Source organism: Papio anubis, chromosome 9, assembly GCF_008728515.1.
Source record: "Papio anubis isolate 15944 chromosome 9, Panubis1.0, whole genome shotgun sequence".
NCBI lineage: Eukaryota > Metazoa > Chordata > Mammalia > Primates > Cercopithecidae > Papio > Papio anubis.
Genome location: NC_044984.1, coordinates 116,422,008 through 116,435,059, shown reverse-complemented (window position 1 = coordinate 116,435,059; position 13,052 = coordinate 116,422,008). Strand labels below are relative to the sequence as shown.

General features: G+C 50.2%; 1 protein-coding gene across 3 annotated transcripts in view; it reads right to left on the bottom strand.

Annotated features, from left to right (window-relative positions):
* BCL7A (BAF chromatin remodeling complex subunit BCL7A) overlaps nt 1-13,052 on the bottom strand; it is a 41,616-nt gene that overhangs the window by 16,617 nt on the left and 11,947 nt on the right. For all 3 annotated transcript variants that reach the window (XM_031650846.1, XM_031650847.1, XM_009181876.4), the window contains exons 3-4: nt 10,031-10,127; nt 2,260-2,427 (exon numbers count right to left, since the gene is read on the bottom strand). In XM_031650846.1, coding sequence (XP_031506706.1) covers nt 2,260-2,427; nt 10,031-10,127 — 265 coding nt within the window. The remainder of the gene's footprint in view (nt 1-2,259; nt 2,428-10,030; nt 10,128-13,052) is intronic.

The following is a 13,052-nucleotide window of genomic DNA, read 5'->3' as shown; positions in this document are numbered from 1 at the left end:
CTCGTGGGTGTGCAAGGCGCTCCAGACCTGGCCTGCCCTCCATAGACCCGCTCAGCCACTGCCTCTCCCTCCAGGTGCCCAAAGTGACCCTCGGGTCCACACCCCCCTATGTACTGCCCAACACGGGCTCTCCCCAACCTTCAGACTATACCTCCATGTTAGACCATCCGGACTGCTGCTCCTTTTCTTAGATGCAATCACGCTATTTGTAATCCTGCAAGAGAATGTCTTTTTTTCTTTTTTTTTTTCCAGCAGGGTCTCACCCTGTTACCCAGGCTGGAGTGGTACAATCATGACTCACTGCAGCCTCAACCTCTCAGGCTCAGTCGATCCTCCTGGGACGACAGGCGCGTACCACCATGCCGGGCTCATTTTTATATTTTTTGTGGAGATGGGGTTTTGTCTTCTTGCCTAGGGTGGTCTCGAACTCCTGGGCTCAAAAGATCCTCCTGCCTCGGCCTCCCAAAGTGCTGAGATTGTAAGTATAAGCACATACTGTGCCCAGCCCAGAATGTCTTTATTTTTGAAAGACACGTGCTGACAACATGTTTAGGGATGAAATGTTCTGAGATCTGTGACTTACTTTCAAATGGTCCCAGAAAAAATACAGACAAAGCAAAAACACCCCAAAAGCCAATAACTGCCAAATGCAGCAGGTGGAGATACGGGACAGTATGATGCTGTTCTTTCCATTTTCCTGTGGAGACTCACAATAAACACACACACACACACTCTCACACAATCACCCCATCATCTGTTCTTAATCCTTCAGATTGTGTCACCCAAGCCCCCAGTGGCTCCCGTCTTACCATGAAAACCCAGGCAGTGGCCTTACGAGGCCCCCACACCTGAGGCGCCGCCTCCTATCTGACCCCATCTTATTTATTTATTTATTTATTTATTTTAATTTTCTGAGACACAGTCTCACTCTGTCGCCCAGGCTGGAGTGCAATGGCACAATCTCGGCTCACTGCAGCCTCCACCTCCCAGGTTCAAGTGATTCTCCTGCCTCAGCCTCCTGAGTAGCTGGGATTCAAACACGCACATGCCACCACTCTCCGCTAATTTTTGTATTTTTAGTAGAGACGGGGTTTCACTATGTTGGCCAGGCTGGTCTAGAACTCCTGACCTCAAGTGATCCGCCTGCCTTGGCCTCCCAAAGTGCTGCGATTACAGGTGTGAGCCACTGCACCCAGTCCCCGTCTTATTTTCCAGCTCCTCACTCACTCTTCCCTCTGCCCACACTGCTCTCCTCCCAGATCCCCATACGGCTTGCTCACTTGCCCAGTCTGAGCCTCGTCTTGTTCAAAGGCTGCCCCTGACCACCCCATTTAAAATTGCAACTCCCCTGGTCATTCAGCAAGACCCCCCACCCCCATCCCTTTCCGACTTTATAATTCTCCACCACACTTCTCTCCCTAATACTAGGTTGTCTGATTTTTAAATATATTTAAACATTTTTATTAATATAATTATATTTTGAGCCAGGGTCTCACTCTGTCACCCAGGCTGGAGTTCAGTTGTGTGATCACGGCTCACTGCAGCCTCCAACTCCTGGGCTCAAGGGATACTCCCACCTCAGCCTCCTGAGTAGCTGGGACCACAGATAGGCACATGCCACCATGCCCGGCTCATTTTAAAACATTTTTTTGTAGAGACAGGATCTTGCTATGCTGCCCAGACTGGTCTCAAACTCTTGGCCTCAAGTGATCCTCCCGCTTCAGCCTTCCAAAGCATTAGGATTACAGGTGTGAGCCACCATGCCTGGCCGATTGTTTGATTTTTATTTATTTACTTATTTTTGAGACAGGGTCTTATTGTCACACAGGCTGGAGTGCAGAGGCATGATCACGGCTCACTGTAGCCTTGACTTCCTGTGCTCAAGTTATCCTCTGACCTCAGCCTCCTGAGTAGCTGGGATCACAGCTGTGTGCCACCACACTTGGCTAATTTTTTTTTTTTTTTTTTGGTAGAGATGAGGTCTTGCTATGTTGCCCAGGCTGGTCTTGAACTCCTGGGCTCAAGCAGGCTTCACACCTTGGCCTCCTAAAGTGCAGGGATTACAGGCATGAGCCAATGCACCTGGCCTGTCTGATTTTTTAAATTCCCCCATGAGACCATGTACTCCAGGTGTCACCTCTCTTTACTGTCTCCGTGCTGCAGCTGGCACATGACAGGGCCTCCTGGAACACCTAGCCACAGACTGCCTGAAGGCCGGTTACAGGGAGGCCGTCAGAGCCGCCTCCAGAGGCCACGTACCTTCAGCTCCTGGGTGCTCCTTCCCATCAGCCTGGGCCTCGTCTGCCTTGGCCTCGGTGCCGTCGCTGGGCACAGCCGAGTTGGGCTCTGGAGCGGGGCTGGAGTTGCTGCTGTTCTCCTGTTTGATGGGGGAGGCATCTGCGATGGAGCTCTGGTTGCTGTTGTCGTCTGTGGGGTGTGGGAACAGAACCACAGGATGAAATCCCACAGCTGCCAAGGACGGGCAGGTCGGAGGACTCAGCATCCCTGTGCCTCAATGCCCGGAACCCCACAGCAGCTCTCCCACCGGGGAGGGGCCTGGTTATCGGTTTTTTTGTTTTTTTTTTGAGATGGATCTCACTGTGTCAACCAGGCTGGAGGACTGTGGTGCAATCTCAGCTCACTACCTCCTCCTCCCAGGTTCAAGTGATTCTCCTGCCTCGGCCTCCCGAGTAGCTGGGATTACAGGCACCACTCCTGGTTACTTTTGTATTTTTAGTAGAGACAGGGTTTCACCACATTGGCCAGGCCCGTCTTGAACTCTAGACCTCCGGTGATCTGCTCACCTTGGCCTCCCAAAGTGGTGGGATTACAGGCATGAGCCACTGCACCCGGCCATGCGGTAGGGGTCTGGATACTGGATACTCCTCCTCCTGGGACCCCTGAGCTCACTCCCGCCCCCACCCCCATCCACCCAAGCACCACAGCCATCCCATGTGTCCAGAGAGGCAAAGAATTCCGGCGCTGGCCTGACCTTCCCCACACTGAGCCAACTGTACCCTGTGTCTGCAGGCAGCCAGCTGGGGACGGTGGCCTCACATATTTACAATCTTGGGGGGACATTTGAGGCCTCATTCTGGGTGTGGAAACCAGATGCATTGTGTGTCTGGCAGAGAAGCGATACGGAAGACATGGCATGGTCCGTGAGGCGGGGCTGCCAAGACGTTCTGTCTGACTGATGCAGCCCGGAGCCGAGTTCCACTTGATAGGAAATAAAAGGGAGAGAGAGACAGCGGGAGATGGCACATTCCACGGGACACATGGTCCACTCCCTTAAAGTCAGTATCATATTAAAAAAAAATTCAAAAAAAGTGGGGGAGGGGAGATGATTTTAGAATAAAGAAAGCTAGGAGACTCGACTAAATATGATGTATGGAAATTATTTGCATCCTGTTTCGAAGGTGCCAGCTGTAACACTTTGGAACAATTGGGGAATTTGAATATGGTCTGGGTTTTAAAAGCTATTAAGGAACTGTTGGTTAATTTAGTTAGAAATGATCATGGGACAGTGGGTATGTAGAAACATCCTGTTTTTAGCAATGCATGCTGTGACGTTTAGGTGCAGACTTGAATGTCATGAGGCAGGGAAATTTACCAGAAAATGCTTCAGTGCAGGCTGCAGGCCAGTGTTAGGATGCTCTGAACTTTTACACTTTTTTTTTTTTTTGAGACAGAGTCTCGCTCTGTTGCCCAGATTGGAGTGCAATGGTGCAGTCTGGGCTCACTACAACCTCCGCCTTCCGGGTTCAAACAATTCTCCTGCCTCAGCCTCCCAAGTAGATTACAGGCGCCTGTCACCATACCTGGTTGAGTTTTGTATTTTTAGTAGAGACAGGTTTCACCATGTTGGCCAGGCTGGTCTAAACTATTGGCCTCAGGCGATCTGCCCACCTCAGCCTCCCAAGGTGCTGGGATTACAGGTGTGAGCCACCACACCTGGCCACTAGCTGTGTATTTTTTATAGGTGAATTATATTTTAATTACAAAAATTTAACACATTGAAAAAATAGATGAGACAAATATGGCATCATATTCATGAAAATCAAAGTGGAGTGTATAGGGGGATTGTATTCCCCTCTCTACTGTTCTTGACAACAAAACCCTTTACAATACAAAGAAGAAAGAGAAGGGGTAATTGGCAATGGCATCCACAGTGGGGCTGCGGGCAGAGCTGGGGCCCAGGCTGCACCTCCCCTTGTCCTGCACCCCCTTCTCAAGCACATAGTCACTCTATTTAGTTTTCTGAGATGGAGTCTGTCACCCAGGCTGGAGTGTAGTGGCGCGATCTCGGCTCACTATAATCTCCACCTCCTGGTTCAAGCGATTCTCATGCCTCAGCCTCCCAGGTAGCTGAGATTACAGGCATGCACCACCATGCCCAGTTAATTTTTGTTATTGTTACTATTTTTTAGTAGAGACGGGGTTTCACCGTGTTGGCCAGGTTGCTCTTGAACTACTGACCTTAGGTGATCCGCTCACCTCAACCTCCCAAAATGCTGGGGTTACAGGAGTGAGCCACCACGCCCAGCCATCTATGTATTTTTTATTTTTAGAGACAGGGTCTTGCTCTGTCACCCAGGCTGGAGTACAGCAGCAGAATCATAGCTCACTGCAGCCTTGAACTTCTAGGCTCAAGCTATCCTCCTGCCTCTGCCTCCTGGGTAGCTGGGGCCACAGGCATGTGCCACTGCATCTGGCTAATTTTTAAATTTTTTGTAGAGATGGGGCCTCACTATGTTGCCCAGGCTGTCTTGGCCCCCTGGGCTCAAGTGATCCTCCTGTCTTGGCCTCCCAAAGCACGGCGATCATAGGCCTGAGCCACTATGCCCAACCTAGGAGAGTCGTTTGAAACAGCAGAGACCCAAGTGGAGGTTTCAAAACCAACACAATATGAAGCAGCCTTTCTGGGGGCCATGCTGCAGCCAGGGCGACGGCCACTTTTGTAAACATGAGAAGGAGACAGAGACATCCCCACAGATCTGGGCACCTGCCACCGTGCCAGGCACTAGGCAAAAGCATTTATGGTCACCTCGTGGAATCCTCCCCACAACTCGCTGGAAAGGTGCCGTTACCACCTTCACTTTCCAGAGGGGGAAACTGAGGCTGGGAGCAGCAAAGCCACTTGCTGGACCCATCTGCCCAACTCCCAGCCCCATGTCCCTCCTCTACCTCAACCTGCCAAGGAAGCACCAGGCAGTCAGGCGGCCCCACACAGGTGACCTGGATCTGATTTTAACTGTACTCTGGGGTGCTCGTTACACAAAAGCATCCTCTTGTGAATTCTGGGACTTAAACCAAAAAAAAAAAAGGATGTATGCTCCCCAATTTCTCCCTCGAGAAAATCTAAACTTTCTTCCTACAGCAAGCACGTGTGCAAGAAGCTGGCCCCATAGGTTCCTGAGGTTGTGAGGCTGTGTTAATGAATGACAATGAGCACTAATGTTTAATGTCTGGTCTAGCCTGGTAGCCTGGTAACAGCGTGACACCAATACTTGGGCTAACTTCAGCTGAGTCTTGTGGACTAAAGGGCCCGGGGCACCACCCTCTCCCTTCATCTCCTGCTGTACCCATCCTCCCACTGGATGCCTTCCAGAAAACTCACCCAGCCCACAGCTTTCCCTGACCTTCCCATTCACACGACTGCAGTCTGACTGGGTTTCGGCTGCACGTGCACGAAAATGAAAATGAGAAAGTGAACAGGGCCTCTGTGGCTGGGGACCTGGTTTGTTCAGCATTCTAGATTCTTCTGGAGAGTTCGTCCAGGTCACAAACCTGGATCTTTTTTTTTTTGGAGACATGGCCTCACTCTCTTGCCCAGGCTGGAGTGCAGTGGCATGATCTTGGCTCACCGCAACCTTCCCTTCCCAGTTCAAGGGATTTTCCTGCCTCAGCCTCCCGAGTAGCTGGGATTACAGGTGCCCGCCACCATGCCCAGCTAATTTTTGTATTTTCAGTAGACACAGGGTTTCACCATGTTTGGCCAGGCTTGTCTCCAACTCCTGACCTTAAATGATCCTCTCAACTTGGCCTCCCAAAGTGCTGGGATTACAGGTGTGAGCCACCAAGTCCAGCCACAAACCTGGATTCTGTCTTCAAAGGACCTCAAATGCCAGCAATGGCACTGCAAATTATGAACTTGCTAATCATGCATGTTACTTCACCTCACTGGGCCTTAGTTTCTCCGTCTGTAAAATGGGGTTGGTAATTAGACTCAAACGAGGCAATGATGCTTAGCATGATACCTGGCACGTTGTGACGGTTTCATAAATGTTAGCTGTTAACAGGCCAAGATTTTTTCAAATTTTTATTATAGGCTGGGCACAGTGGCTCATGCCTATACTTCCAGCACTTTGGGAGGTTGAGGGAGGATTGCTTGAACTCAGGAGTTTGAAACCAGCCTGGGCAACACAGCAAGACCCTGTCTCTATTTTTGAATAAAATAAAATAATTTTTTCTTTTTTGATGGAGTCTTGCTCTGTCGCCCATGCTGGAGTGCAGTGGCATGATCTCAGCTCACTGCAACCTCCGCCTCCCAGGTTCAAGCAATTCTCCTGCCTTAGCCTCCCAAGTTACAGGCGTGTAGCACCACACTCAATAATTTTTGTATTTTTAGTAGAGATGGGATTTCACCATATTGGCCAGGCTGGTCTCTAACTCCTGACTTCAAATGATCCTCCCACCTCAGCCTCCTAAAGTGCTGGGATGACAGGCATAAGCCACCATGCCTGGCCCAAAATAAAATATTTATTATCATTTTATATATATATTTTTATATATATATATATATATATTTTTTTTTTTTTTTAAGAGATGGGGTCTTGCTCTGTTGCCCAGACTGGAATGCAGTGGTACAATTACCTTTCACTGCAGCCTCCAACTCCCAGGTTCAAGTGATCCTCCCACCTCAGCCTCCAGAGTAGCTGTGACTATAGGTGCATGTCACCACACCCAGCTAAATTTATTATTAATTTTTAATCTTTTTTTTTTTTTTTTTTTAGACAGAGTCTCACTCTGTTGCCCAGGCTGGAGAGCAGTGGTGCAATCTTGGCTCACTTCAAGCTCTGCCTCCTGGGTACACACCATTCTCCTGCCTCAGCCTCCCAAGCAGCTGGGACTACAGGCGCCCGCCACCATGGCCAGCTAATTTTTTTGTATTTTTAGTAGAGACAGGGTTTCAAAGTGTTAGCCAGGATGGTCTCAATCTCCTGACCTCGTGATCCACCCACCTCAGCCTCCCAAAGTGCTGGGATTACAGGCATGAGCCACCGCGCCCGGCCTATTATTTTTTTGTAGAAATGAGGTCTCCCTATGTTGCCCAGGCTAGTCTCAAGCTCCTGGGCTCAAGTGATCCTCCTAACTCGACCTCCCGAAGTGCTGGGATTACGGGTGTGAACCACTGAGCTTGGTCCCATGCCAAGGTTTTTTTGTATTTTGTTTTGTTTTGTTTTGTTTTTGAGACGGAGTCTCGCTCTATCGCCCAGGCTGGAGCGCAGTGGCGCGATCTCGGCTCACTGCAAGCTCCGCCTCCCGGGTTCACCCATTCTCCTGCCTCAGCCTCCCAAGTAGCTGGGACTACAGGCGCCCGCTGCCATGCCAGGCTAATTTTTTGCATTTTTAGTAGAGACGGGGTTTCACCGTGTTAGCCAGGATGGTCTTGATCTCCTGACCTCGTGATCCGCCTGCCTCAGCCTCCCAAAGTGCTGGGATTACAAGTGTGAGCCACCGCGCCCATTTTTTGTATTTTTAGTAGAGACAGGGTTTCACCATGTTGGCCAGGCTGGTCTTGAACTCCCGACCTTGTGATTCACCTGCCTCGGCCTCCCGAAGGGCTGAGATTACAGGCGTGAGCCACCACCACTGTGATTTTCTAAAGCCCGCTCAGAAACCTACCAGTCCCCCTATCCTTGGAACTGGTGACTGTGTTTTCCAGATAGGTCAATTTGGGCACGTGGGGAGGTTTGCTGGCCTTTCTTTGCGTCTGGAGAGGTCAGAAACTCCAGCAAAGCAATATTCCCCTCCAGTTTCTTATTTAGTTATTTATCTACTACTACCTGGCTGGACCAAAGGTTCTGGTGGTCAAAAGTACAAAGACATTGAAATTAGGGTCAAGAGACTGAAAAAGGCAGGGGCTGCAGGCTCTTGTCTTAGCAGGCCAGACAGGTGATAAAGAGGCGGTGGGTGACCCAGGTGGGCCTGGAGGTGCCTCACTCTTCATAAGGGAAGGCGGCTCTGGCTTCAGGCAGTTCCAGGCAGCCCCTGCCTCAAGGGAGCACACAGCTATGGGGCTGCCAGATCTGATTTCTCAAGGGATGGCAGGATGGAGATTTACTGATTTTCAAACATGGAAAGCCAACTTAATTTTCATGGAGCTTTAGGGACGGGCGCGGTGGCTCACATCTATAAATTCTAGCACTTTGGGAGGCCAAAGCGGGTGTTCGAGACCAGGAGTTGGAGACCAGCCTGGGCAACACGGTGAAACCTACTATCTACTAAAATAAAAAGAAAATTAGCCAGGCGTGGTAGCACAAGCCTGTAATCCCAGCTACTCAGGAGGCTGAGGCAGAAGAATTGCTTGAACCCAGGAGGTAGAGGTTGCAGTGAGTTGAGATCGCACCACTGCACGCCAGCCTGGGTGACAGGAGCGAGACTCTGCCTCAAAAAAAACCCAAAAAACCAGAAACACAAAAAAACAAAAAACAAAAAACAAAAAGGAGCTGTAGGTTTGAATTTCTGAGGGCGTTTTCCTTGGGTGGATGGAGACAACCGTGAGGACCCGTGAGGGACACTGGGGACCGGCTCGGAACGTTCTGTGTTTTGACCTGGGTGGTGACACGGGTGTGTGCAGTTTGGGAACATTTCACGGAGGCGTACACATATCATCTGCACGTTTCCTCTCAAATAAAAAGGTCAAAACACAAACAGACACCAGCAACAGGAAACGATGGCACACAGCACCATCTGGATTTGGTGGATGGACCTAGGTTACAACTTTTTTGGTTTTTTTGCCTTTTGAAGAGATGGGGTCTCACTGTATTGCCCAGGCTGGAGTGCAACAGCTACTCTCAGGTGTGATCATAGCACACTGCAGCCTTGAACTCCTGGGCTCAAGCGATCCTCCCGCCTCAGCCTCCCGAGGAGCTAGAACTGCAGGTGTGTGTTCCCCGTACCTGGTTAAGTTACAACATTTGAAATTAAATAGCAAAGGGAGTTAGGCTGTAGACATGGAAGGGCAGTTCCCAAGGTCCTGGTGGGATTAACGTGAAGTCAGAAATCCAGTTTGGAGGCCGGGCACGGTGGTTCATGTCTGTAATCCCAGCACTTTTGGAGGCCGTGGCGGGCAGGCCACTTGAGGCCAGGAGTTCGAGACCAGCCTTGCCAACATGGTGGAACCCCGTCTCTACTAAAAAATATAAAAATTGGTCAGGGATGGTGGCGCATATCTGTAGTCTCAGCTACTTGGGAGGCTGAGGCAGAAAAATCGCTTGAACCCAGGAGGCATAGATTGTAGTGAGCCAAGACCACGCCACTGCATTCCAGCCTAGGCAACAGAGCGAGACTCCATCAGACTCCATCTCAAAACAAAACAAAACAAACCAAAACAAACAAACAAACAAAATCCAGTTTGGAGATTTCCAGCAGCCAAAACAAAATGGGAAACACAGCCATTTATATAATGTATGAGGGGGGTAAGAAACATACATCCAAACAATCTTCCTGGGCATACGAGGCTGACAGAACCCTCTCCTGTGTGGTTCTCGTCCCTGGGTGAGGAGAGGGTCTGATTTCTATGTCTCTGGCTTAGTTTATGTCTCTTGGCTTGGTACGCTGGGAAAAGAAACTTGCTCTCCTCTGCTGAGTCTTCTCCTTGGCACAGAGGCCTCCGGGCCCTGCCCAGCCCTCCTACCCCTTGCCTGGAATGTGAACAAACCTGCTGGAGAAACAAAAGCATGACCGAGTGCTTGGCCAAGGCCCCAGGTTGGGCAGGAGAGGCTGGCAGGCCACGGGCACTCACCATGCATGTCCATCATCCCTGGGGAGGAACTGTTCTCCGGAGTGGTCACCTCTGAGCCACACTTCTCGTCCTTGCCTTTTTTCTTATTCTTGTTTTTCTGCAGGGGAGAATGGAGCAGAAACCACGTCACCAGATCGCATGTGTGTGCACGTGCTCTGAGCCCCTGGGGAGTGGTGTGAATATTTTATTCCGCGGAAGCCTCCTGGAGCCCCCAGGCCTCCGGACGGTTTTCCTGGGCCTGCATTTGAACACGTCTTATTAGGGACTGGCCTCTGGATCTCGCCCACTATGGAATCAAAGAGCCCCACAGAGGGGAGGGTTCTGAGGCTGGCCCAGCTCCGGCACCCTGGGAAATAAGCCTGCCTGTTTCTGGGACTGGCAGCAGCAGTGTGGAAACGCCCCGGCTGGCAGGACCTGCCTCCTCTTTTAGGGAGAGTATCTGGGGAAGAGGCCGCCATCAGCCCAGAGCAGGTACCAAGTAATGCCAGGTGACCCAGAGGTCACTCATTTGCGCCAGCTGCAGGCCCCCTGGGGCAGCCTTTCTCAAAGTGTACTCTGCCGACCTCCAGCACAAATGTGCAGGAGGAGTTAGGAGGGAAGACCCTGGGAGAAAGGAGGGAGGGTGGGGATGCTTTTTGTGCCATTCCTTTTTTTTTTTTTTGAGACAGAATCTCGCTCTGTCACCCAGGCTAGAGTGCAGTGGTGCGACCATGGCTCACTGCAACCTCCAACTCCCGGATTCAAGCGATTCTTTTGCCTCACCACCACACCAGGCTAATTTTTGTATTTTTAGTGGAGACGGGTTTCACCAATATTTTGGCCAGGCTGGTCTTGAACTCCTGACCTCGTGATCTGCTGCCTCTGCCTCCCAAAGTCCTGGATTATAGGCGTGAGCCACCATGCCCGGTCATTCCATTTTTTTTTTTTTTTTTTTGAAACGGAGTCTCGCTCTATCACCCAGGCTGGAGTGCAGTGGCCGGATCTCGGCTCACTGCAAGCTCCGCCTCCCGGGTTCACGCCATTCTCCTGCCTCAGCCTCCCAAGTAGCTGGGACTACAGGCACTCTCCACCATGCCCGGCTAATTTTTTGCATTTTTAGTAGAGACGGGGTTTCACCGTGTTAGCCAGGATGGTCTTGATCTCCTGACCTCGTGATCCGCCCGCCTCAGCATCCCAAAGTGCCGGGATTACAGGCGTGAGCCACCACGCCCGGCCCTTTTTTTTTTTTTTAAACAAAAGGCTGTAGACATGGAAGGGCAGTTCCCAAGGTCCTGGTGGGATTCACATGAAGTCAGAAATCATGTTAGAAACAACCTGGGCTCAACGGTAGGAGACTCGTTAAATCAATCATGGTACATTCATTCAGTGAAATCCGATGCAACAATTACAGGGAGTACGGTGGTTCTTCACAGACTAACATGGGGTGATCTGCAAAATACTAACACATTAAAATATGTCAATATTGCCTATACATATATAAGAAAGATGCAGGATATGTGAGCCTCACCAAGCAAAGAATGTGTGTGTGTGCGCATGTGTGCACGCCTGTGTGTGTGTGCATGCGTGTATTTACATGCATGTTTGCGAGCGAAGGCTCCCTTTAGAAAAATAAACAAAACCTGGCAACACTGGGCGCCTCCAGGGGCGAGAACTGGGGTGGGGATGGGGGGTGCAGGCAGGGATGAGAGGCAGATTTTAAAAAGATATGCAGTAAAAGAGTAACATCTGAAGATACACAAATCCAAACAGACAAAAGGTGGATTGGTGGTTGCCAGGGGCAGGCGAGGGGAATGGGGAGTGACTGCTGATGGGTGTAAGTTCCTTTTTGGGGTAATGAAAATGTTCTGGAATTACAGTGGTGACAGTTGCACAACTCTGTGAATATATTCACTGAACTGAATACTTTAAAAGAGTGACTGCTGGCCGGGCATGGTGGCTCACGCCTGTAATCCCAGCACTTTGGGAGGCTCAGGCAGGAAGATGGCTTGAGGCCAGGAGTTTGAGACCAGCCTGAGCAACACAGCCAGACCCTGTCTCTATTAAATAAAAAAATTAATAAGCCAGGTGTGCGGCCGGGCATGGTGGCCCACGCCTGTAATCCCAGCACTTTGGGAGGCCGAGGCAGGCGGATCATGATGTCAAGAGCTTGAGACCATCCTGGCCAACAAGGTGAAACCCCGTCTCTACTAAAAATACAAAAATGAGCTGGGCGTGGAGGTGGCGCCTGTAGTCCTATCTACTTGGGAGGCTGAGGCAGGAGAATTGCTTGAACTCAAGAGGGGGAGGTTGCAGTGAGCCAAGATCATGCCACTGCACTCCAGTCTGGCAACAGAGTGAGACTCTGTCTCAAAAAATAAATGAATAAATAAATGAAAATAATACATAAATTAGCCAGGTGTGCATGCCTGCAGTCCCAGCTACTCAGGAGGCAGCGATAGAAGCATTGCTTGAGCCCAGTGGGTCGAGGCTGCAGTGAGTTATGATCCTGCCATTGCACTCCAGACTGGGCACAGAGACCCTGTCTCTTAAAAAAAAAAAAAAAAGTGACTTCTATGATATGTAAATTGTCTTAATTAAAAAACTGTTTTGAATTTGAATTTTGTAACATGTTTTACCTATTCAAAAGGATGAAATTTTCGAGAGTTCTAAAGTAACAAATGGATATAACCAGATACTGAGCGTTTAAAACAATCAAAAGCTCTCCCTCCACCAGGCAGGTTCCCAGCCGCAACCTGCAGAGACTTAGCGACCTGGTGTGGGGCCCAGGAATCTGCATCTTCTCCAGGTGCTCAGCCAGGCTGAGAACCATCGCCCCGGAGGGAAAGGGGGTGGGGGAGTGGCACGTGGCACATCCTGGTTCACAGATGAAGAGGGAATTTGCATCTCTCGGCACCGTCTGCACAGCCGGCACAGGGCTCAGTATTCTCTGTGATGATATATTGCTTTTGCTCTGTTGCAGAAACCGCGAGTTGGATGTTACTGCTCCATTACACAAAAGAGGGGACTAAGGCCCAGCAAGGTG